The sequence below is a fragment of the Triticum aestivum genome, chromosome 2D, assembly GCF_018294505.1.
Source record: "Triticum aestivum cultivar Chinese Spring chromosome 2D, IWGSC CS RefSeq v2.1, whole genome shotgun sequence".
Taxonomy (NCBI): domain Eukaryota; kingdom Viridiplantae; phylum Streptophyta; class Magnoliopsida; order Poales; family Poaceae; genus Triticum; species Triticum aestivum.
In genome coordinates this window covers 630,094,777-630,118,908 of record NC_057799.1, presented here as the reverse complement: position 1 = coordinate 630,118,908, position 24,132 = coordinate 630,094,777, and the positions used below count along the sequence as shown (strand labels likewise).

The 24,132-nt window shown below is 46.4% G+C and overlaps 3 protein-coding genes across 5 annotated transcripts; 2 read left to right on the top strand and 1 right to left on the bottom strand.

Moving 5' to 3' along the window:
- Window positions 1–6,644: 6,644 nt before the first annotated feature.
- On the top strand, window positions 6,645–8,999 carry LOC123050576 (phytosulfokine receptor 1-like). Its single transcript, XM_044473351.1, has one exon. It carries the CDS (start codon window positions 6,645–6,647, stop codon window positions 8,877–8,879), a length of 2,235 nt encoding a protein of 744 aa, XP_044329286.1. The 3' UTR covers window positions 8,880–8,999.
- A 1,064-nt stretch (window positions 9,000–10,063) lies between these two features.
- On the top strand, window positions 10,064–14,473 carry LOC123055142 (phytosulfokine receptor 1). Of its 3 annotated transcripts, none has more exons than XM_044479093.1 (3): window positions 10,064–10,413; window positions 11,699–11,776; window positions 11,866–14,473. In XM_044479093.1, the coding sequence occupies exon 3, from the start codon at window positions 11,975–11,977 to the stop codon at window positions 14,210–14,212; it is 2,238 nt and encodes a 745-aa protein (XP_044335028.1). In that variant the 5' UTR covers window positions 10,064–10,413; window positions 11,699–11,776; window positions 11,866–11,974; the 3' UTR covers window positions 14,213–14,473. The 3 variants fall into 3 exon arrangements, with proteins under 3 accessions (XP_044335028.1, XP_044335026.1, XP_044335027.1); XM_044479091.1 differs by having other exon boundaries at window positions 11,574–11,776; XM_044479092.1 differs by having other exon boundaries at window positions 11,567–11,776.
- Window positions 14,474–16,077: 1,604 nt separating this feature from the next.
- Window positions 16,078–21,420, bottom strand: LOC123056103 (stem bromelain-like). The gene is made up of 3 exons (XM_044479839.1): window positions 21,282–21,420; window positions 20,628–20,834; window positions 16,078–16,926 (listed from the first exon to the last, which is right to left on the bottom strand). Exons 1-3 carry the CDS (start codon window positions 21,336–21,338, stop codon window positions 16,078–16,080), a joined length of 1,113 nt encoding a protein of 370 aa, XP_044335774.1. The 5' UTR covers window positions 21,339–21,420.
- Between the last annotated feature and the right edge of the window lie 2,712 nt (window positions 21,421–24,132).

The following is a 24,132-nucleotide window of genomic DNA, read 5'->3' as shown; positions in this document are numbered from 1 at the left end:
TCCTATGAAGACGCATTTCTCCGACTTGGGTTCGAGCTTTTCAGGTTGAAGTTTCTTGACATAAGCATCGCATCCCCAAACTTTTAGAAACGACAGCTTAGGTTTCTTCCCAAACCATAATTCATACGGTGTCGTCTCAACGGATTTCGACGGAGCCCTATTTAAAGTGAATGCGGCAGTCTCTAAAGCATAGCCCCAAAATGAGAGCGGTAAATCGGTAAGAGACATCATAGATCGCACCATATCCAATAGAGTGCGATTACGACGTTCGGACACACCGTTTCTCTGAGGTGTTCCAGGCGGCGTGAGTTGTGAAACTATTCCACATTTCCTTAAGTGTGCACCAAATTCGTGACTTAAATATTCTCCACCACGATCTGATCGTAAGAATTTTATTCTCCTGTCACGTTGATTCTCAACCTCACTCTGAAATTCCTTGAACTTTTCAAAGGTTTCAGACTTGTGTTTCATTAGGTAGACATACCCATATCTACTTAAGTCATCAGTGAGAGTGAGAACATAACGATATCCTCCGCGAGCCTCAACACTCATTGGACTGCACACATCGGTATGTATGATTTCCAATAAGTTGGTTGCTCGCTCCATTGTTCCGGAGAACGGAGTCTTGGTCATCTTACCCATGAGGCATGGTTCGCACGTGTCAAATGATTCGTAATCAAGAGACTCCAAAAGTCCATCTGCATGGAGCTTCTTCATGCGTTTGACACCAATGTGACCAAGGCGGCAGTGCCACAAGTATGTGGGACTATCGTTATCAACTTTACATCTTTTGGTATTCACACTATGAATATGTGTAACATCACGTTCGAGATTCATCAAGAATAAACCATTGACCAGCGGGGCATGACCATAAAACATATCTCTCAAATAAATAGAACAACCATTATTCTCGGATTTAAATGAGTAGCCATCTCGAATTAAATGAGATCCAGATACAATGTTCATGCTCAAAGCTGGCACTAAATAACAATTATTGAGGTTTAAAACTAATCCCGTAGGTAGATGCAGAGGTAGCGTGCCGACGGCGATCACATCGACCTTGGAACCATTCCCGACGTGCATCGTCACCTCGTCCTTCGCCAGTCTCCGTTTATTCCGTAGTTCCTGTTTTGAGTTACAAATATGAGCAACCGCACCGGTATCAAATACCCAGGAGCTACTACGAGTACTGGTAAGGTACACATCAATTACATGTATATCACATATACCTTTGGTGTTGCCGGCCTTCTTGTCCGCTAAGTATTTGGGGCAGTTCCGCTTTCAGTGACCACTTCCCTTGCAATAAAAGCACTCTGTCTCAGGCTTGGGTCCATTCTTCGACTTCTTCCCAGTAACTGGCTTACCGGGCGCGGCAACTCCCTTGCCGTCCTTCTTGAAGTTCTTCTTACCCTTGCCCTTCTTGAACTTAGTGGTTTTATTCACCATCAACACTTGATGTTCTTTTCTGATCTCCACCTCCGCTGATTTCAGCATTGAATATACCTCAGGAATGGTCTTTTCCATCCCCTGCATATTGAAGTTCATCACAAAGCTCTTGTAGCTTGGTGGAAGCGACTGGAGGATTCTGTCAATGACCGCGTCATCCGGGAGATTAACTCCCAGCTGAGTCAAGCGGTTGTGCAACCCAGACATTCTGAGTATGTGCTCACTAACAGAACTATTCTCCTCCATTTTACAGCTGAAGAACTTGTCGGAGACTTCATATCTCTCGACCCGGGCATGAGCTTGGAAAACCATTTTTAGCTCCTCGAACATCTCATATGCTCCATGTTTCTCAAAACGCTTTTGGAGACCCGGTTCTAAGCTGTAAAGCATGCCGCACTGAACGAGGGAGTAATCATCAGCACGTGATTGCCAAGCGTTCATAACGTCTTGGTTCTCTGGGATTGGTGCTTCACCTAGTGGTGCTTCTAAGACATATATCTTTCTTGGCTACTATGAGGATGAGCCTCAGGTTCCGGACCCAGTCCGTATAGTTACTGCCATCATCTTTCAGCTTGGTTTTCTCTAGGAACGCGTTGAAGTTGAGGACAACGTGGGCCATTTGATCTACAAGACATATTGTAAAGATTTTAGACTAAGTTCATGATAATTAAGTTTATCTAATCAAATTATTCAATGAACTCCCACTCAGATAGACATCCCTCTAGTCATCTAAGTGAAACATGATCCGAGTTAACTAGGCCGTGTCCGATCATCACGTGAGACGGACTAGTCAAGATCGGTGAACATCTCCATGTTGATCGTATCTTCTATACGACTCATGCTCGACCTTTCGGTCCTCCGTGTTCCGAGGCCATGTCTGTACATGCTAGGCTCGTCAAGTCAACCTAAGTGTATTGCGTGTGTTCCGAGGCCATGTCTGTACATGCTAGGCTCGTCAACACCCGTTGTATTCCAACGTTAGAATCTATCACACCCGATCATCACGTGGTGCTTCGAAACAACGGACCTTCGCAACGGTGCACAGTTAGGGGGAACACTTTTCTTGAAATTATCATAAGGGATCATCTTACTTACTACCGTCGTTCTAAGCAAATAAGATGCAAAAACATGATAAACATCACATGCAATCAAATAGTGACATGATATGGCCAATATCATTTGCTCCTTTGATCTCCATCTTCGGGGCACCATGATCATCTTCGTCACCGGCATGACACCATGATCTCCATCATCATGATCTCCATCATTGTGTCTTCATGAAGTCGTCACGCCAACAATTACTTCTACTTCTATGGCTAACGCGTTTAGCAACAAAGTAAAGTAATTTACATGGCGTTATTCAATGACACGCAGGTCATGTAAAATAATAAAGACAACTCCTATGGCTCCTGCCGGTTGTCATACTCATCGACATGCAAGTCGTGATTCCTATTACAAGAATATGATCAATCTCATACATCACATATATCATTCATCACATCTTCTGGCCATATCACATCACATAACACATGCTGCAAGAACAAGTTAGACGTCCTCTAATTGTTCTTGCAAGTTTTTACATGGTTTGTAGGTTTCTAGCAAGAACGTTTCTTACCTACGTATGACCACAACATGATTTGCCAATTTCTATTTACCCTTCATAAGGACCCTTTTCATCGAATCCGTTCCGACTAAAGTAGGAGAGACAGACACCCGCTAGCCACCTTATGCAACTAGTGCATGTCAGTCGGTGGAACCTGTCTCACGTAAGCGTACGTGTAAGGTCGGTCCGGGCCGCTTCATCCTACAATACCGCCGAAACAAGATACGACTAGTAGCGGCAAGAAGAATTGGCAACATCAACGCCCACAATTGCTTTGTGTTCTACTCGTGCATAGTAACTACGCATAGGCCTGGCTCATGCTGCCACTGTTGGGAATCGTAGCATAATTTTAAAATTTTCCTACGCTCACCAAGATGCATCTATGGAGTATACTAGCAACGAGAGGAAAGGGGTGCATCTACATACCCTTGTATATCGCGAGCGGAAGCGTTCCAATGAACGTGGATGACGGAGTCGTACTCGCCGTGATTCAAATCACCGATGACCGAGTGCCGAACGGACGTCACCTCCGCGTTCAACACACGTACGGTGCAGCGACGTCTCCTCCTTCTTGATCCAGCAAGGGGGAAGGAGAGGTTGATGGAGATCCAGCAGCACGACGGCGTGGTGGTGGATGTAGCGGGTATCGGCAGGGCTTCGCCGAGCTTCTGCGAGAGGGGGAGGTGTATCAGGGGAGGAGGGAGGCGCCCAAGGCTGTGATATTGCTGCCCTCCCTCCCCCCTTTATATAGGCCCCTGGGGGGGCGCCGGCCCTGGGAGATGGGATCTCCAAGGGGGGGCAGCGGCCAAGGGGGAAGGGGGGGTGGCTTCCCCCCCAAGCCAAGTGGGGCGCCCCCCCACCCTAGGGTTTCCAACCCTAGGCGCAGGGGGGAGGCCCATGGGGGGCGCCCCAGCCCACTAGGGGCTGGTTCCCTTCCCACTTCAGCCCACGGGGCCCTCCGGGATAGGTGGCCCCACCCGGTGGACCCCCGGGACCCTTCCGGTGGTCCCGGTAAAATACCGATAACCCCCGAAACTTTCCCGGTGGCCGAAACTGGACTTCCTATATATAATTCTTCACCTCCGGACCATTCCGGAACTCCTCGTGACGTCCGGGATCTCATCTGGGACTCCGAACAACTTTCGGGTTTCCGCATACACATATCTCTACAACCCTAGCGTCACCGAACCTTAAGTGTGTAGACCCTACGGGTTCGGGAGACATGCAGACATGACCGAGACGCCTCTCCGGTCAATAACCAACAGCGGGATCTGGATACCCATGTTGGCTCCCACATGTTCCACGATGATCTCATCGGATGAACTACGATGTCGAGGATTCAATCAATCCCGTATGCAATTCCCTTTGTCAATTGGTATGTTACTTGCCCGAGATTCGATCGTCGGTATCCCAATACCTTGTTCAATCTCGTTACCGGCAAGTCTCTTTACTCGTACCGCAATGCATGATCCCGTGACTAACGCCTTAGTCACATTGAGCTCATTATGATGATGCATTACCGAGTGGGCCCAGAGATACCTCTCCGTCACACGGAGTGACAAATCCCAGTCTCGATCCGTGCCAACCCAACAGACACTTTCGGAGATACCCGTAGTGCACCTTTATAGTCACCCAGTTACGTTGTGACGTTTGGCACACCCAAAGCACTCCTACGGTATCCGGGAGTTGTACGATCTCATGGTCTAAGGAAAAGATACTTGACATTGGAAAAGCTCTAGCAAACGAAACTACACGATCTTTTATGCTATGCTTAGGATTGGGTCTTGTCCATCACATCATTCTCCTAATGATGTGATCCTGTTATCAATGACATCCAATGTCCATACTCAGGAAACCATGACTATCTGTTGATCAACGAGCTAGTCAACTAGAGGCTTACTAGGGACACGTTGTGGTCTATGTATTCACACATGTATTACGATTTTTGGATAACACAGTTATAGCATGAACAATAGACAATTACCATGAACAAAGAAATATAATAATAACCATTTATTATTGCCTCTAGGGCATATTTCCAACATGGGGATCCGCCGCCCTGGATCGTGCTGGTGGCGGATCTGGCCCCCGGCCCAGATCAGGACGGTGTGGTGGTTGGCGGTTGCAAGGGAGGCCGGCGGCCGTGTTTAGGTAGTGGCGCTGCAGCTGGGGTCCGTCTACTCCGGTGGGGTGGGGGGCTCCGGCTGGACCTGGCCAGGGCGCGGTGGCGCTGGTGTTGTGGTGGTGGTGGTGCGTGTCCGCTTTGCCGACGTCTGGTGGGCAGGCGGCGCGGGTTGCGGCAGCGGCCCGACGTGGTTGTTGCTCCAGCTGTGGGCGGCGGCGGCGTGCTGGGTCGGCTCTTTCTGTGTGGAGGCTCCCATTTGTTGTGCCGACATCATGGCAGCTCAGCGGGCCGGTTGGGACGACGGCTGGCTTTCCGGCGTCGGCTCGTCTATAGGCGGCCCGTTTCGACCTTCGGTCCTCTCCTTATCCTCTAGTTGCTTCCTTCGTCGAAGGTTCGGCCCTCCCCCGACAATGGTACATCGCTCATCTCGCGCCCGGTAGCAGGACCGACCTCGTCTCGCGTCCGGCAGCAAGACCGCCCTCGTCTTGCGTCCGGCAGCAGGACCGGCCTCGTCTCGGGCCCAGCAGCAGGACTGTGCTCGTCTCGCGCCCGGCAGCAGGACCGAGCTCGTCTCGCACCCCGTGTCCCGGACGGGTCGATGGAGACCAGTTTTGGCCGCCCCATTGGGTTTCGGCGTTGGGGGCAGCTCAGGGGTGCGAAAGGTGGCCCTTTCCGCCCGTATCTTTGGTTGGGGTTGCGGTGGGTCTCGAGCGAGGTGGTGTCAAGGTCTGGGATGCCGGGGTGGCGGCCCTGGTGGTGGTTCCGCGGTGCTGATGGGCAGAGCCCGTGGTTAGGTGCTGCCCGGTGGCCATGGTCGTGTGGGCGGCGTGGTCGCTGGGGTGTGGCGTCCGGTGGAAGTGAGTGTTGACCGGGGTGAAAACCTGATCTATCCGCGGATGGACCGGCAGTGGCGAAGCTCGTTCCCTTCTTGAAGGCATCGTCGCGGCTCTCATTGCCCGTCATGTTGCTCCAGGGGAAACTCTGATCCTCGGGTCGGGCGGTGGCGGCGCTCTGGTGTCGTAACCTTCCTGAAGGCGTCGCCTTAGAGCACACAGTTCGACGGTTCGTCATAGGCGGCTTCATCTCTTCGCGGTGGCATGCCCACGGTTGAGGACTCCGGTTGCTTTTGTAGTACGGGGTAGTGTTGCTGCACTCAGCGCCTTTGTATCCTGCCTTGGGTGCGTGCGTGTGTTTGTATTTGAGTTGTGATCGGTTGGTGCTTTATATATAAAACGGGGCGAAAGCCTTTTTCGGTAAAGAACAGCAACCAAAAGGTTTGCTGTTAAGAATGAACTGTTTCCCTTCTTTTGGAATCCTCCTGCGGTTGCTATTTGTCAGCTTCGCTTGTTCTTCATGCTTGATTTCATGCAGCTTTGCAAGAAAAGGTGTGTGTTTTCAGCCCAGAGTTCTTTCAAATTGTTCATGCCCTCCAGAAACATGTTCTAATTTCGCCTCCGCCTCTCACCAAAGATGGGAGGCTACCATTGTTTGTTCCACCTCTTGTTTATCTACTCTCTGCTCCACGTACATGGCATTCACTCCCTGAACCAGACATGCAACACCACTGACCTGGAGGCGCTTCTTGCTTTTTCCAATGGCTTGGGTATGAGCAGCAGACTTGTTGGGTGGGGTTCCAGTGATGCAGCATGCTGTTCCTGGACCGGCGTCTCTTGTGATCTTGGGAGGGTTGTTGGGTTGGAGCTCTCCAACAGGAGCCTTCATGGCGGCATCTCCCATGCGATCACCTTGCTTGATGGCCTTGTGACTCTAAACCTCTCTCGCAACTCTTTCCGCGGCCAGCCACCGGAGGGGCTTGGCCGGTTAGCAAGGTTGCGGAAGCTTGACCTCACTGTGAACATGCTCTCCGGTGCGTTCCTGGCAAGTGAAGGCGGCTACTTGGCAATTGAGGTGGTGAATGTTTCCTTCAACAAATTCACCGGATCGTACCCTGTGTTCCCCGGCGCAATGAACCTGACAGTTCTTGATATCTCTAGCAATGCCTTCTCTGGTGGCTTCAACATCACGGCACTCTGTGTTGAGCCGGTTAAGGCCCTGAGATTTTCCAGGAATGGGTTCAACGGTGAGATCCTTGCAGGCTTTGGCCGATGCAGGGTGCTCGCTGAGCTATCTATTGATGGCAGTGGCCTCACTGGGAATCTCCCCAGCGACCTGTACACTTTATCAGAGTTGAGGAGGCCGAGCCTACGGGAAAATCAGCTCTCTGGAGGTCTTATTAGCGAGTACCTGGGTAACTTCTCTCAGCTTATGCATATTGACCTGTCATATAACTTGTTCACAGGAGTCATTCCTGATGTGTTTGGGGGTTTGAGGAGGCTGGAGTTCTTAAACTTGGCCACAAATTCGTTCAGTGGCACATTGCCTGCTTCCCTGTCGAGCTGCCCAATGCTGAGGGTTATCAACCTAAGGAACAACTCGCTGTCGGGTGAGATTGCCGTACACTTCAACTTACTGCCAAGGCTGAACGTTCTGGATGCAGGGAGCAACATGCTGAGTGGTGCTATACCTCCCAGCCTCGTGTGGTGCACCAAGTTGAAGACCCTGAACTTTGGAAGGAACAAGCTTGAGGGAGAGATACCAGAGAGTTTTAAGAATTTGCAATCCCTATTGCACCTCTCTCTTGTTCACAGTGGCTTCACCAACTTGTCATCGGCATTGCGAGTCTTGCAGCACCTGCCCAAACTGACTAGCTTGGTGCTCACCAAGAATTTACGTGGTGTTGAGACCCTGCCAATGGATGGCATCAGTGGGTTCAAGAGCATGCAGGTGCTTGTCTTGGCACACTGTGCGCTCTCCAGCATGATTCCACCTTGGCTGCAGAACTTGGAGAGCCTAAGAGTGCTGGACCTTTCATGGAACAAGTTGAACGGAACAATCCCGTTATGGTTGGGGAATCTGAATAATCTTTTCTATCTTGACCTGTCAAACAACTCGTTTAGTGGGGAGCTTCCTGAGAGCTTTATACAGATAAAGAGCTTACTTTCAAGTAATTATTCAAGTGAGCATGCATCAATAGAGGGCTTCCCATTATTCAAGAAGAATTCGGCTGACAAAGGTTTGCAGTACAATCATGTCAGTAGCTTCCCACCGTCGCTGATCCTCTCCAATAACTTGCTTGTTAAGCCAGTCTTGCCTGGCCTTGGCCATCTTGTGAATCTTCATGTACTGAACTTGAGCTGGAACAACTTCTCAGGAGGCATTCCTGATGAGTTGTCAAACATGTCGAGCCTGGAAGCGCTAAATCTGTCCCACAATGATCTCAGTGGGAGCATACCAGCATCTCTAACAAAGTTGACATTTCTGTCCAAGTTTGATGTCTCTTACAACTTGGCTGGAGATATACCAACAGGAGGGCAATTTTCCACATTCGCGAATGCGGATTTTGTGGGCAATTCTGCACTCTGCATTCTTCGGAATGCCTCCTGCACTGAAGAGGCTCCATTTGTGGAAACAGGAAATGAGCAGCATCGTGGTATGGATACTACAATGCCTGCAATGACATACATCACCGGGGAAGTGGGGTTCGCTTTTGGGCTTTTGATCGTCTGGAATGTACTGTTCTTCATAAGGCCTTGGAGGGTTGCATATTTTCTGACGATTGATAGGTTCTTTGATATGATTTATGTCATGACAGTGGTGAAGGTGAACATGCTCAGAAGGAAATGGGAGTATAAAGTTCATCCTTAAAGAAAGTCTGACACGGTTGTGTGCAGATGTTATTTACTTCATGTGCTGTTTCCTTTTCTCAGTTTACGGTTTCTTCCTTGGTCCTTTCTTCCGCTTCAGGTGTCAGTAGCTTTGTTTGATTTAGCAGTAGGGCTCCCTGTGGTTAGATTTTTAATTTCCCTTCATGTTGCGGACAATATTGTTGTGATATGTGTTGATACATTAAAATTTAAGAACTGTGTTGGATGTTAATCTGAAGACTGGTCGCTGTGTGGAGCAGTAAAATATGCTTTTCCCTTTCTCAGTTTGTTTGGGCATCGATCAAAGATGATTCAGGCACTGTTTTTTTTTCGGGTTTCCCCCTGAAATCTCTCTTTCCACTTTCTCTTTACTATCTCTGGAATGATTGGCTTCGGTGGCTCCAAGTCTCTCTGTAAAATTGTTCAAGCCTTGCTTTACTCTGTTTTTGACTGTTGTCTTGGCTAGTCCTAGCATTTTTTGAGGTTACCTCATTGTATTTCAGCAAGGGTTTCGGTCCCAGCTGGCAACTTCTCGAGTCTGCTCATAGAAAGGAGAGGGAAGTTTGAGCCAATGCTATCGTGTGTCTTGCACCAATGTATCTGTTTGATTTTGTTTCAGTCTGTCTGTGATCAACAACAGAATTTTGAGCTGCAGTTTTCTCTCTCTGTAGAACAGAGATAGCTGAATACCCCGTGTTGCTATTTCTTTTAGTGTATCGGAGAAATATTTGCTTGTTGAATTCTACTACTATGTATTATTTTGACAAGGGCTTCTTGAGTTTACAGGGTAAGCATTTTCCAGGTCTGCTGGTTGCTTCTATGAGAAATATGAGCTGATGGATATTGAAGATCACAGGGAATGTTCAGCTTTAACTAAGGGCATTATATATGTTGCAGAGTTACCTGTCCCAGTCAAGCCCTTCCAATCTTGTAAGCTGACTGATGTCTGAATATTCCTGTGTGGGTGGTAGCATGAATTTTGTTTCGTTTCAGAACTTAATAAATACAGTATGACTTTACATATCCTGATCGAGGCAACTAAATAATTCTGAAGTTCTAACTTAGCCACCGTTTTTTTTTTTTGAGTAACCAGCCACCGTTTGGTTGGTCTTGGCATTCAGTCGTGGCATTCGGGCTCGATATTGAGCGGTCCGTCCCTAACGCAAAAAACTGCTGGCCCAGTTCGGAGCCTGTGTCCTCGACATCGCTAGCCATTGGGACAGCGTGCTTATCTGTTCGCGAACGGAACCAACCCAGCGTCGTACCTCCCGTCTCGACGAACGGCGGCGGCGCCCATCCCGCCCGCCTCCACGACGAACGGCGTGCCTGCACCCCAAGATCCTCCCGCCTCGTCTCCACCCCAAGATCCAGCGGCCGACGCCACCTTCCCGCCCCGCCGGAGCTCTCCAGCAGCCGGCGGCACGTTCCCGCCCCGCCAGAGCTCTCCAGCGACCGGCGCCACCCTCCTACCCCGCCTCCTCCATGATCTCCGGCGACCGGCGTGCCTCCACCCCGAGCTTTGCCGCCCAGCGCAGGTGTGTTGCTGACCCGCTCCTTCCTCTCTTCCTGTCTAGCGTCCAGCCTCCTCTTTGCTCCATCTCCCGGCAAAGTAACAGCTCAATGTCTCACATACCCTCTCGGTCCATCGTTGCTCTCTTAACACAGATTGCTACTTTGCTCATGCTCATGTTGCACCAAAATTAAGATCATAATTCGCTATGAATCATGGTTTCATTGTAGATGATTGATTGCTTAAACAAGTAAGGTGGCAAGTATACAGTTCTTTTTATCATATCATATGGATCTTACATAATACTTTAGCCCCATCCTTGTATCCAGTAGCTATATATAGGAACTTAGAAATTTGATATGACCTGCATTGAAGTAGCATAATATACTTGTTTACATGGCAATGATAAATTCTCTAAATTTTACTTCAACACTTGTTTCACTGTTTAAATCAGTTAGCTAATGGTGATACGTAACTTGCACTATTCAATTTTTATTCTTCATTTGAATTAATACAGGCCTACTCTTACAGTACCTAAATTAGTAGAAGTAGTCAGTCCCTCCTAAAATACTGTTAAGATTTAAACTGGGGAGCTGAGCTGATTGTTAGGGAAACACAGGGAAATTACTAGGAAGGGATGACTTGTATTAAAATAATCTAGTTTGACTAAGTTTCTTTAGAGGGGGTGGGGGGTATCATATTTGTTAATCAAATGAAGACAGGGGCCTGAAGCTGTCATTAAGTAAATAATACGTAGCCCAGGCCATTGACTTCGAGAACAGCAACCAAAAATGTTGGTGTCAAGCAAAGATTGATCTGTTTTCCTTTTTTTTGGAGTTCTCTTGCGATTGCTATTTATCATCTCTGCGTGTTCTTGGTGTTTTAATTCACGCAGCTTTGCAAGAGAGTTCTGAGTTTTGCCCAGAACTCTTTCTGAAGTCCTTCGAAATTGTTCATGCCCTTCAGAAAGATTTTATACTTCCGCCCCAGCCTCTTGCCAAAGATAGGCAGACCCTCCCAAAGTGCTGTAGGACTTACATTGGGTCTCTGAGTCAATTATCGGGGAAACTCATGGAAAGTACTAGGAAGAGATGATTTGTATTAAAATAATGTAGTTTGACTAAATCAGTTTTTTTGTGTGTGGTGGAGCTGGGGTTCATATTTTTTTTCATGACAAGGGGACAGGGAACTGAAGCTGTCTTTATGTGAAGAACACGCTGTCCATTGCCATTGACTTCGAGAACAACTACCGAGAAAGTCTATGGTTAAGCTTCAAACTGAACTATTTTCGGCCATCACTTTTGTTCCAGTTAGAGATCCCAGAGGACCAGACCACCTTCTTGGTTTATGTTCTTTTATCAGGCTTTCTGGAGAAGGATACTGCCAAGGTAACACGTTTTTCCTTTCCTTCTTTTGGAGTGCTCTCACAATTGCTATTTGTCATCTTCGTGAGTTCTTGATGCTTGAATTCATGCAGCTTTGCAAGAAAGGTGGGACTTTAGCCTGAAATTCTTCTCCAAATCCTTTCCAAATTGTTCATGCCCTTCAGAATCATTTTCTAGTTTCGCCACCACCTCTCGCTAAAGATGGGAGGCTACTACTGCTTGATCCCCTGCTTGCTCGTCTGCTTTCTGCTCCACACACATGGTAGCCACTCCCTGAACCAGACATGCAATTCCACTGACCTGGAGGCGCTTCTCGCTTTTTCCAGTGGCTTGGATAGGAAAGGCAGCAGGCTTGTTGGATGGGGTCCCAACGATGCAGCATGCTGTTCCTGGACCGGCGTCTCTTGTGATCTTGGGAGGGTTGTTGGGTTGGATCTCTCCAACAAGAGCCTTCATGGCAGCATCTCCTCGGCGATCACCTTGCTTGATGGCCTTGTGACTCTAAACCTCTCCCGCAACTCTCTTCATGGTCAGGCACCAGAGGGGCTTGGCCGGTTAGCAAGGATGCGAATTCTCGATCTCAGCATGAACATGCTCTCCGGCGCGTTTCCAACGAGTGAACATGGCTTCCCGGCGATTGAGGTGGTGAATGTATCCTTCAACCAATTCAAGGGACCACACCCTGTGTTCCCTGGCGCAATGAATCTGATGGTTCTTGATATCTCGAGCAATGCCTTCTCTGGTGGCATCAACACCACGGCACTCTGTGTTGCGCCGGTCAAGGCCTTGCTGTTTTCTGGGAATGAGTTCACCGGTGAGATCCGTGCCGGGTTCGGCCGGTGCAAGATGCTTACTGAGCTCTCTATTGACAGCAGTGGCCTTACTGGGAAACTCCCCAGGGATCTTTACACTATGTCAGAGTTGAGGAGGCTGAGCTTACGAGATAATCAGTTCTCTGGTAGTCTCGGCGAGGACCTGGGTAACTTCTCTCAGCTTATGCATATTGATCTGTCATATAACATGTTCTCTGGTGTCATCCCTGATGTGTTTGAAGGACTGAGGAGACTGGAGTTCTTAAGCTTGGCCTCAAATTTGTTGACTGGCACATTGCCTGCTTCCCTGTCAAGCTGCAAAATGCTGCGAGTGATCAACCTAAGGAACAACTCGCTGTCGGGCAAGATCGCCATTGACTTCCGTTTACTGCCAAGGCTAAACATTCTGGATGCAGGGACCAACAGGTTGAGTGGTCCTATACCTCGAGATCTCACGTGGTGCACTAAGTTGAGGACACTAAATCTTGGAAGGAACATGCTTGATGGGGAGATACCAGAGAGCTTCAAGAATTTGAGATCCCTGTTGATCCTCTCACTTGGTAGTAATGGCTTCACCAACCTGTCATGGGCATTGCGGGTTTTGCAGCACCTGCCCGAGCTGACGACTTTGGTGCTTACCCGGAGCTTCCGTGGTGGTGAGACAATTCCAATGGATGGCATCAGTGGTTTTCAGAGCTTGCAGGTGCTTGTTCTTGCAAACTGTGCACTCTCAGGCATGATCCAGCCTTGGCTGCAGAACTCCAAAAACCTGAGAGTGCTGGACATTTCGTGGAACAAGTTGAGTGGACCGATCCCACCATGGTTAGGCAATCTGAATAATCTCTTCTATATCGATCTGTCAAGAAACTCGTTTAGTGGGGAGCTTCCTGAGAGCTTTACACAGATGAAGAGTTTAATTTCGAGTGCTTATTCAAGTGAGCATGCATCAATAGAAGACCTCCCATTATTCATCAAGAAGAATCCAGCTGGCAACAGTTTGCAGTACAACCGTGTGGTCAGCTTCCCACCATCGCTGATCCTATCTAATAATTTGCTTGTTGGGCCAGTCTTGCCTGGCCTTGGCCATCTTGTGTATCTTCATGTACTGGACTTGAGCTGGAACAAGTTCTCAGGGGGCATTCCTGATGAGTTATCAAGCTTGGAAAACTTGGAAGAGCTAAATTTAACCCACAATTATCTCAGTGGGAGCATACCAACATCTCTAACAAAGTTGTCATTTCTCTCCAAGTTTGATGTCTCGTACAACAACCTGACTGGAGATATCCCAACAGGGGGCCAATTTTCCACATTCACAGATGAGAGTTTCGTGGGCAATGATGCACTATGCCTTCGTCGGAATGGCCCCTGCTTCGGAAAGGCTTCATTTGAAGGAACAGAAAATGATGGCACCGATACCATATCCACAATGCCCGCAATGACATACATCATCGCAGAAGCAGGATTCGCTTTCGGGCTTTTGGCCGTCTGTAACATACTGTTCTTCGCAAGGGCTTGGAGGGCCGCTTATTTTCTGGCGGTTGACAGGTTCTTTGATATGCTCTACGTCATAATAATGGTGAAGGTGAACAAGCTCAGAAGAAAATGGGAGGATAAAGAGCATCCTTAGAACAAGTCAGGCACGGCTCCTCTCAGGTTCTATGTCAGGAACTTGTGTGCAAATGTTCTTTTACTTATGCCGTCTTCCTTGCTACCACCTGAGGTGTCATTAGGTGGATAGATTCAGTAGCAGGCGTCATATGGTTAGATCTTGAGTTCCTCTTCATGGTGAGGACAATATTGTTTGTGATGCATTGATACAACAAAATTTGTGAACTGTATGGTGGATGCTAATCTAAATACTGTTCGCTGTTCTTGGCGTGGAGCATTACAATCTGCTTTCCCTTCCTCTGTTTGTTTGGCAAATTGAAAATGGTGCTCGTAAAATATTTCGGTTTCTTTCTGTTAAATCTTTTTTTTAGTTTCTCTGTACTGCTGCTGGTATTTCGGTTTGTTCTACTGTAAGTGCGACTGTTGCTTAGGCTAGTTCTAGTTTTAGCAAGGCTTTTTGTCCTCGTGAGCAAGCAAAAGAAAAAGGAAATGTTGTGTCAACTCCTGCAAGAAACTATATGTGAGACAGAAACATTGCTTTAAAACCTTTATGCTTCTGCCGGAAAACTGGCCGTTGCAGCAGAAACTAGGGAAAGAGCCAGAGGGGCGATGGTTGAACATTATGAGTGCAACTCCTACATAGATGGAGGTCGTGGCGAGTTGCTTAGACTTAAAGGAAACATGGAATTGTCGTATAGTTCTGAAATAAATTGCTGTCAAGTGGCTAAGTTGCCATGAATAGATCTCAGTTAAAGAGCATTTGAGCTGCTTTCAACTGAGGACTGATGGTCGACAAGGACCCTGGGCCTGGGGTGAGCTGTAAAAGACCATAATATGGTTGAAGACATAGTTGTGAAATTGACTTGCTGCGTTAAAGTGGCTAAGTTGCCTGTCCAACAAGCTGCCTGAGGCCTGAATATTTCTTCCTTTTTTGATGAAAGCATTGCATTTAGACTTTGATTCATTAAGTAATTTCCTTTAGCTCCGAAACTTATTACATATGATTTTACATGTCCTCAACTTCAATGGTGCCTAGGAGCTTGAAATGCAGTTCTCTCACCTTCAACGGTACCAAGAGCCTGAAAGACAGTCCTCTTACCATGGTATATTTTTATCTTCTAATTTTCATCATGGCTCAATGGTACCTAAGTTGAATATCATCTAATGTTCCATATTTTTCTTCTTTGAATCATTGACATCATTTGAAGATTCTTTTCAGTTAGAAAATTACGTAAAATGTGATCTTTACTATTATATCTGGAACTAAACTCAAAGTTTAGTCTAGACTACCTCTTTGACTCTGTGAACTGTTGCTAAATCCTGACGATATATGATGGCTACATTGCAAAATAGCAAGAATACTACTACTACTAGGTGCTAATCAGTTTCATTCGAATCGTAAGTGCAATTTTTTTTATGTCAAGTCCAATCCAAATGCAAGGCTAAGAATATAATACAAGTAGAAACAGATCCAATCCTGAAAGCTGGGCTACTGAAGCTTACTTAAACTGAACCTATGCATGCAAGAAACAGTACTCCCTCAGATCCATATTAGTTGTCGCTCAAACGGATAGCATTGAAATACGTCTAGATACATCCGTTTGAGTGACAATTGATATTGATCAAAGGGAGTAGCAGAATTGATAAATGTAAATGTCGGCAGGCTATACAAGAACAATGAGCAAGGAGCCTAGTAAGGGTTTTCATTAAGCATGTCAAGAAGGAAGAATATCGATCGAAGCCATGAGCCACGCTTAACGATCACAATCCATTGTTGCTACAGATCATCACATGCACTTAGACGATAAAATAGACTAGTCTTCGTTATCTGCTCTGAATAAGATAAGACAGATGCAGACCGAAGAAGAGATCCTCTTACACTAGCTAGGCGTGCTTAGGTCTCCACACCGGAACGATCGGGAAGGATAGGATGGCGCATAGGCCCTGAGGGCCTCCCACATCGCGCGCCATGTACATGTACCCTGCATGACCCCATTTGGTGCCCCACGAGTTCTTCAAGATCCAGTATCTTCGTAGGAATGCGTCAGTGCCATAGCCGACCACCAAGACGGCGTGGGTGATGGTTTTGTTGCACGGACCAGTGTACATGCCCATGTCCTCGCTGTAATAGTGGAAGTATATGTCGAGCCCGATTTCCACTATGACGGGCTGGACCGCCACCGCCGCCATCAAGGCCCTCTCGCTGCTGTATACTACATGGAACCCTTCTATGGAAGCAAAGCGGGAAAGGCCATCCGCCCTCATGTGGCACCGACGCTGAATGCCGTCGTACGGGTAAGCCCTGTCTGTCGCTATACGGTTCTTTTTTATGAAATCCAAGGCTCGCCACGACTCGCCACATCTGCAACCAAGGTTAGCTTTGTCGCAGTCGACGAGCATCTGCGGCGACAGATCCTCCAGCTTGCCGGTCTTGATAGCAGTTATGCCCTCCACAGCGCCAGCGGCTACGAAGGCCCAACATGCGCCGCAATACTGCCCTTGATTCTTGACGCTTGTCACCGCGTGGTGGTCCCACCAATCAACGCGGTCAGGGAGGTCCTCGTTGGTGATTGCGGTATGAGGCATGTAATCGAAGTGGTACGGGAGGTGGCCCGCCGAGGTGCAATCAGCTTCGACTTTGGGTAGCTCGGCATGGGTCCTGTCGGCGAAAATGTTGAGTCCGAGCTTGGAGCGCGCGTCGCCCTGGTTATTCTCATGAATGAAGCGCACATTCTGTTTGAAGCAGTGGCGGAGCCAGCAAATTGCCAAAGCCCGGGCACGCCGTAAGCTAAACTTTACTTTTGTCTATCAGACACAATAAGTATCATATATTTGGATAAATGTCATGTGCAATATACACACTAATGTTTTATTGATCATAGAAGTAAATAAAAACAGGAATACAATACCAAATAACTCTCCTAACACTAGTCACACAACCTAACCTTTCGACGCCTCGACGACAATAGTACAATCTCCAACGTTCATCCTTGTGCACATAAGAGAATCTACAAGATAAAACACATTAATAATTTATATAATTTTCATTGAAATTAAACACATTAGATAGAATGGAGCGTACCACAGTAATATGCTAATTGGACCTGGGCAATTGCCCTTTCCGATACTTCATGGCTTGAAACCGTTTAATAATAGCATCATCATCAAGTCCTTTAAAAATCTCCCGCTCGGTGTAGCAAATCATCAAGTCATTAAACCATGTATCATTCATCTTGCTGCGCAATTTAGATTTGATAATCTTCATTGCCGAGAAAGCTCTTTCGACCAATGCCGTTGAGACTGGCAATAACAAAGCCAACTCTATGATTCTGTACACCAGTGGGAAAACCAAATGTTTCTCAGTTTCAACCATCATTGTAGCTAAACTTTCAATATCTTTACAAGAAGAAAAGGCCTCATGCCTTCGTACATGAAGAATGTAAGTCTGAAGTTCGTCTCTTATGATTGCACCGTCACCACTAGAGAAATCTCCATGATAAACTTCAGTTAAGCTAGCAAGCTTGTCAACATCAAACTTGGAGAAGGAATTTTTTGGATGAAGGCATGAGAAGGCCACTATTATATTTGAAGATGCTTCATTGAAGCGATGATTCATCTCAGTGCATATCTTGTCAATGGCGACATAGAAGATCTCAACTCGATAGAAATGAAGATTGGTGTAAGTCACACCATCAAGCCTTGAACGACCTCGGACCGGTATTCTTTCATTCATATCGGGCACCGGAATACCTTTGGCGACACAAAAGTGTTGGACTTCATCGAACAAGCTTTCCCAACCACTTTCTCTCATAGAGGCCAGCCGAGCTTTGACATCACCAACTAGTTCAATGGCATTAACAATGTTTATATCTTTTCTCTGCAAGACTTGTGAGAGTTCATTTGTGATAGCAAGCAACTTTATCATAAGATGCAATACGAAAGCAAATTTGAAACTCTCCATTATCTCTATCAAACCCGCCGCTTGAGACGGTCCGCGCCCTTCATCATTGACCTCACGAAGCACATATATGACTGACTTCCACATTTGACTCAAACGAAGCAAAGTTGTATGGTGTGAACCCCATCTAGTATCCCCGGGTCTTGCTAAATTTGTTTCTTGGTTCAAACCTCTTCCACTAAATATCTCACCATTCTCAAGCTGATCTAAGATATTTTGATGACGTGCCTCCCTCAGTGAATCCCTTCTCTTGCAAGATACAGTAGTTGTGCTCACAATTAAGGAGACATACTCAAACAAATCATGAATAGAGGAGCAACAACTAGCAACCGAGACAACCACCAATTGTAAACGATGTGCAAAGCAATGCACATAAAAGGCATAAGGGTTCTCATCAAGAATTTTCTTTTGCAAACCATTAAATTCACCTCTCATATTTGAAGCTCCATCATATCCTTGCCCTCGTAGACTATGAATGGATAACTTATGATGATCAAGAATGTCAACAAGAGCTACCTTTAGTGCCTCTGATGTAGTCTCACTGACATGGTATAGAGAGAGAATCGTTCCACGGCCTTCCCTTTATCATTGACATACCTACATCAAGATTTTTGTAACAAGGTTAAATAAAAGTAGAAAAAAAACTATGAAATAACAATTAAAATGAATAATAAACCACTACTAACCTCAACATCACCGCCATTTGCTCTTTGACAGATATATCACGTGACTCATCGATAAGCACAGAGAATTTCTTATCACCAATTTCTCTCATGATCGCTTTGGTGACCTCTTCTGCGCAACACTTTGCAAGATCTTTTTGAATTTCAGCAGCAAGCATCTTGCAGTTTCTACTACCATGGTCAAAAGCATGCCTCACTTTCTCATCTCTAGCTTTATGCCAATCTACCATCTCACGGAAGTTACCCTTGTTCAGTGAAGTTGAACTTTCATCATGGCCACGAAAAGCCAAGCCTTGAGCAATGAGATATCTTGCACAACCCAGAGAAGTGTGCAACCGAATTTTGTAAAGTACTTCAGACTCCTTGGATGACCTAGCAAAGTTACTAGACACGCTTTGCCTTTGATTACGAAAATCATCATAATGCAATCTTGCCTTGTTGTGCGCACTATTTACCCCACCAACATGAGCAGGCAATGCCTGATATGCATGCTTCCAATCCCTGAATCCTTTTTTGGTGAAGACATCATAACCAAAATGTGTACTACTTCCTGGTTGCTTAAAAAGAAAGCAATAGAAACAAAATGCAGCTTGCTCGGACACACTATATTCTAACCACTCATAATTCTTATACCAATTTTTAGAAAATGCACGGTTCTTGCTACCAATTTTTTTGCGATCAAATTTGACAGTTGGTCGGGTTGGACCCTTCAATATGTATGCTCTTCTCACCTGATCTTGAATATTCGGATGATAATCAACAATTTGTTGCCTATGAGCGGGATCACACACAATTTCAGCTGGATTAAACTCATCATCGTCCTCGTCCTCAAAATTCACCTCATCATCATCACCATCATCGTCATCATCCAACATTTCCTGCTCAATCCAGTTCTGAACCTCATCTATCACGTCGTCATCATGTTCATGAACATCACTTGGTTGTGGGTCTTGTGGCGGTTCCACTTGTGAATTTCTTCTAGTGTCAACAAAAAATCTGCTCAACTCTAAAATTTTAATGAGCATAATTAGAGTGTAGAGTCGGCAAGCAATCCAATGCACAACTTCTCAAATTACAAATATAACTCACCTAGTTGTCGCTTGCCTCTAGCCCTAATTGTTGGCAGTCTGCTACTGGATGCCTCTTGAACAGGTTGAGTGTTCACTGCCGCTGCTCGTGTCGCTAGTGTCGACGGTGAAGACCCAATGTCCGATCGAGTCGGAGTTGAATTCCCACTGGTGGTACCGGACGATTCGCCGCCTTGGCGCCCCCGCTTATGCTTCCGATCTTGACCGTCGCCCACCGGAGCCAGGGCCGAGGCCTGGCCGCGCGTCATCTCTATTCTCTAATCTCTCTTCTAATCTTGTCGTCCGACGTTGATCTGGCTGCCGGCGGCAGTCTCTACCTCATGCCCTCGCCGCCTCGGAGGCGCAGCTGCGCAGCAGATGTTAGGTCGCGACTAGGTCTCGCGTTCGTGCGCACGCAGACGAACAGGCGACTTGTGGATAGATCGATCGATTCAGATTCTTCTTCAGTACGTGGATTGATCGAGCAAACAAGGCCTATTGGCTGCTGTGGCCCATCTGATTGTTTAGCTTATATGAGTAAGGCCCAAACTGCAGAAAACGCCCGGACTGGCCCAGTTAGAGAAGTTTATGTATTTTCCATCGTTTTCTCATGTTTTTGGGCGGTTTTTAGGCATGCGATGGCTAGGAAAGATCGCTATAGTTGAGAAAACCGACGGGATCGAGCCCGGGCACGTGCCCAGGGTGCCCGTACGGTAAATCCGCCACTGGTTTGAAGATGCTAAAGCGCATCAACTTCTCATCGGGCTCACGCGCCACCTCATTGAACGCGCACCAGCGCTCATAGAGATCCCATAGTGACTCCTCCGACTCTAGGTCTTGACCAGTGATGCCCATGCTCGTGACTGGCACAACAGTTGCCATCGCGATGGCGGCCACGAGTAGTGCGGCCATGGTCACCATGTTTAACCCACCCTGCACCACACAACATATATATAATAGCTCAATCACTTTACTAGTTTATTAGTTTAACTACTAATAGACATTAATTGTACCGGTGAAAGTTCAACTACAGCTTGCTTTGCAGGGTAACGAATGAGGATTCCCTCCTCAAAACCCCATGGACGCAACCAACTATAGGAGAAACAACGCAGGAAACCTCTAAGACAGAATGGTCAATAAGGAAAGAGAAAATAAGTATTTTCGATCACCATTGCTCATATGATTCTACTGATCCCCCAAAACAAGAAATCCACAAAATAAAACAGTGACAAAAAGTAGCAAACCAGCAGGAGGACGGCTCCCTCTCATGACTAGGGTACACCTATAGCAAACTAATACAGACCAACGGTGGCATCCAAACAAGTCTGGAGTCCCAGCCAACAACACACAAAGAATAGCGTCGCGGGGAAGACAGTTTACCGCATTCCTCCTGTTCTTGAGGCGTGCTAGCTCCTTGAAGGGGGACCCGTGGTCCATGGCAAATAGCACGCGTGGTATCGAAGAGAAGTGCTTTTGGTGGATGCAGTCGGAAGCAACTGCTTTTATAGATTATACAGACTATTCTTTAGTGTAGAGCACTCCTAAAACCTTGGGTATATATTAAGCTATATCATATCTCAAAATACTATGCACCATATCTCGAGCTATCATGTACATTAAATAAGGATTTAGATATACCTTCTCCAATGGCACTTCAAATGTATCCTATCTTAAGCTATATCATATACATTAAATATTTTTTAGATAATAATTCTCTAAGGGCATTCCTAGTGCTACATATCTTAACCTATATCATGTACATTGAATGTGTATTTAGATACAACTTCTCTAAGGGCACTCCCAATGCATCATATCTTAAGATATATTGCACATTAAATATGTGTTTAGATACAACTTCTCTTTGGGCAGTCCCAATGCTTTGCCTTTGACCATATCTTAGTCATTGCGCCTAAGCAAACAAATTATGTAGCGCTCTATTTAATGAGAAAAGAGAGAGATACCATATCTTATTCTACATATAGTTCTTAGCATAAAAACCAATGCAACTTTTACTTTTTGTCTCATAAAACACATTAAATGAGAGGATTTAGATACAATAATAAGATACTCCCTCTGTCCCATAATGTAAGATGTTTTTTGACACTACACTAGTGTCAAAAAACGTCCTACATTATGGGAAGGAGGAAGTACAATATATTGGAGGGGTTATATCTGAGTTCACATTTAATGCATATATATGGTCTAAGATATAATGCATTGGGAGTCCCCTAAGGACACTCCCAATGCATCATATCTTTAATGTACCATAAGATATATCATATACGTTAAATATATGTTCAAAAGAAGCCTATAAGAAGTGCCACATTTAGGAAATTAAAACCGAAATCCTTCCCAGCCCTCCAGTGCCATGTGCGTTCTCGACCGTTTGATTTTGTGATCTAGGTGTCCTAGGCCATCAGATATGTTGTGCAATCCCGTTTTAATAATCGTTTACAGTTAAAATCGCACCCAATCATAAGTTGTAATTTATCTTTGTAATTTACCGCACCCATTAATCGTTGGACATAAAAAGTTGCCCAGCTCTCCTTTTAAATGCCTATTTGTATAAACACCCAATAAATGGTTGTCATAAATGTCCTTCTATACACCTCTTGGATATGCATTCATGAATATGCATATTTTGATATCATCCAATTAATTTTCCAATAAACGGTAATTCCCAATAAAATGTTTTCATAAATGACATTCTATATGCCTATTTCGATATACACCCAATTAATGCCCCCCTATGTCGCAGTGATATCTAGGTGCCCTCATAGCGCATGTTTTCAATTGCACTCTAGATGACCCGTTGAGCCCTTGGCGCAAAGACCAATTGCAGCGAAGAAGCTAAGCAGCCTATGAACAACATGTTTACCGAAAAAGTCTTTCGCCCCGCTTTATATATAAAACAACCACCACACATTATAGCCAAAGGAAAGGAAAAGAAAAGAAAAATGAAATCGACAAGATACAAACACTACGAACCGGGACAGTTGCCTCCTTTGGTCCCGGTTCGTGAGCGAACCGGGATTAATGGTATTACGAGGGCCGAACCAATGCCCTGTTTTCTACTAGTGTCCTCCCTTGCCCTCTCCGACTCCTCTTCACTGTCCTCCTCCTCATGTTTCTTCACTGAGCTCATCTCCTCCTCCTGTTTCTCTTCCAAGCTCATCACCTTTGTCATTGTGACTATTGTGCCACTGACCACCACTTCTCCCTTGATTTCCATCCCTTCTGCCACAATCTCCTCCTCCCCTGGCATCCAACCCACTTTTGCCAGATTGCGCTTGAAATCCTTGATCTCATATGCAATCCGAAGCAATTGCTCAATTTGTGGAGTTTTGTCAACTGAGACCAGACCTAGGAGTTCTTCTACCTGCCTGCATATGTCCTTGCAATACAAGGACACGTTAAGGTTGAAACCTTCTATCTCATCATCTGTCTCGTCCTTCGTCTCATCACTCCTCTCAGCCTCCATCTTCTTGCACCACTGCGGGATGCGGCCAAAATATCTCTTGAAGATTTTAGTTGCACTAGTCCTGAATGCATCCTCCATGCTTGCTCCTGAGCATACACCGTAATAATTGAACAACCGAAGCTCATTACCGTTGTCTTCCGTGTAGATGAGCTCGCCCACCTGCCTCTGCAGCTCTTTCTTGATGCGTGAGTATACAACGAGGGCGCTTCTGCACCCCCACCGTAGTACCACTCTCGGAAACACCGAGTCGACGTACGGTGATCCGGGCTTCAAAAACCCATCATCGTGTGGCATCCCCAGCGTGGCCCTTAAACCATGGATGATTTCTGAGATCAAAGACAATTGCCGAATTTGTTCGTGTTGGCCTTCTCTTTCTTCATTGGAGAGCAGAGCTGTGAGTTTTCCTAGAGGCACACATATGCGCCGGGCGAACACGGACATGGCGCGGTCGAAATCACCAACTGTCCCATCATCAACCGTCTCATCTAGCTTCACCTTGAAGCCTAACGGGACGGGACCAGAAAAGCGGCGAAAGATATCATGTGCACGCCTCTTGATCTCACGGTCCATATCCATGCTTTGGCCTCCCGGGCATACAAGCTCAACGAAAACCCGAATCACGACATCGTCGTATTCCCTGTCGATGAGGAAGCTCGTCTGCCTCTGCAACTCTGCCTTGATGGGCAAGAAATCGCTTAGGGCGCTTCTGGGTGTCTCGTGTCTTGTTACCACTGCCGGCAATGGTGAGTC

What these genes read in the sequence shown, in the direction of transcription:
- LOC123050576 (XM_044473351.1), top strand. Translation starts at nt 6,645, where the DNA reads ATGGGAGGCTACCATTGTTTGTTCCACCTCTTGTTTATCTACTCTCTG.
- LOC123055142 (XM_044479093.1), top strand. Translation starts at nt 11,975, where the DNA reads ATGGGAGGCTACTACTGCTTGATCCCCTGCTTGCTCGTCTGCTTTCTG.
- LOC123056103 (XM_044479839.1), bottom strand. Translation starts at nt 21,338, where the DNA reads ATGGACCACGGGTCCCCCTTCAAGGAGCTAGCACGCCTCAAGAACAGG. An exon ending in TCAAGAACAGGAGGAATGCG is followed by an intron (nt 20,835 to 21,281) that starts GTAAACTGTCTT and finishes TGTGTGGTGCAG; the next exon opens with GGTGGGTTAAACATGGTGAC. An exon ending in GCTTTAGCATCTTCAAACCA is followed by an intron (nt 16,927 to 20,627) that starts GTGGCGGATTTA and finishes TGCTTCAAACAG; the next exon opens with AATGTGCGCTTCATTCATGA.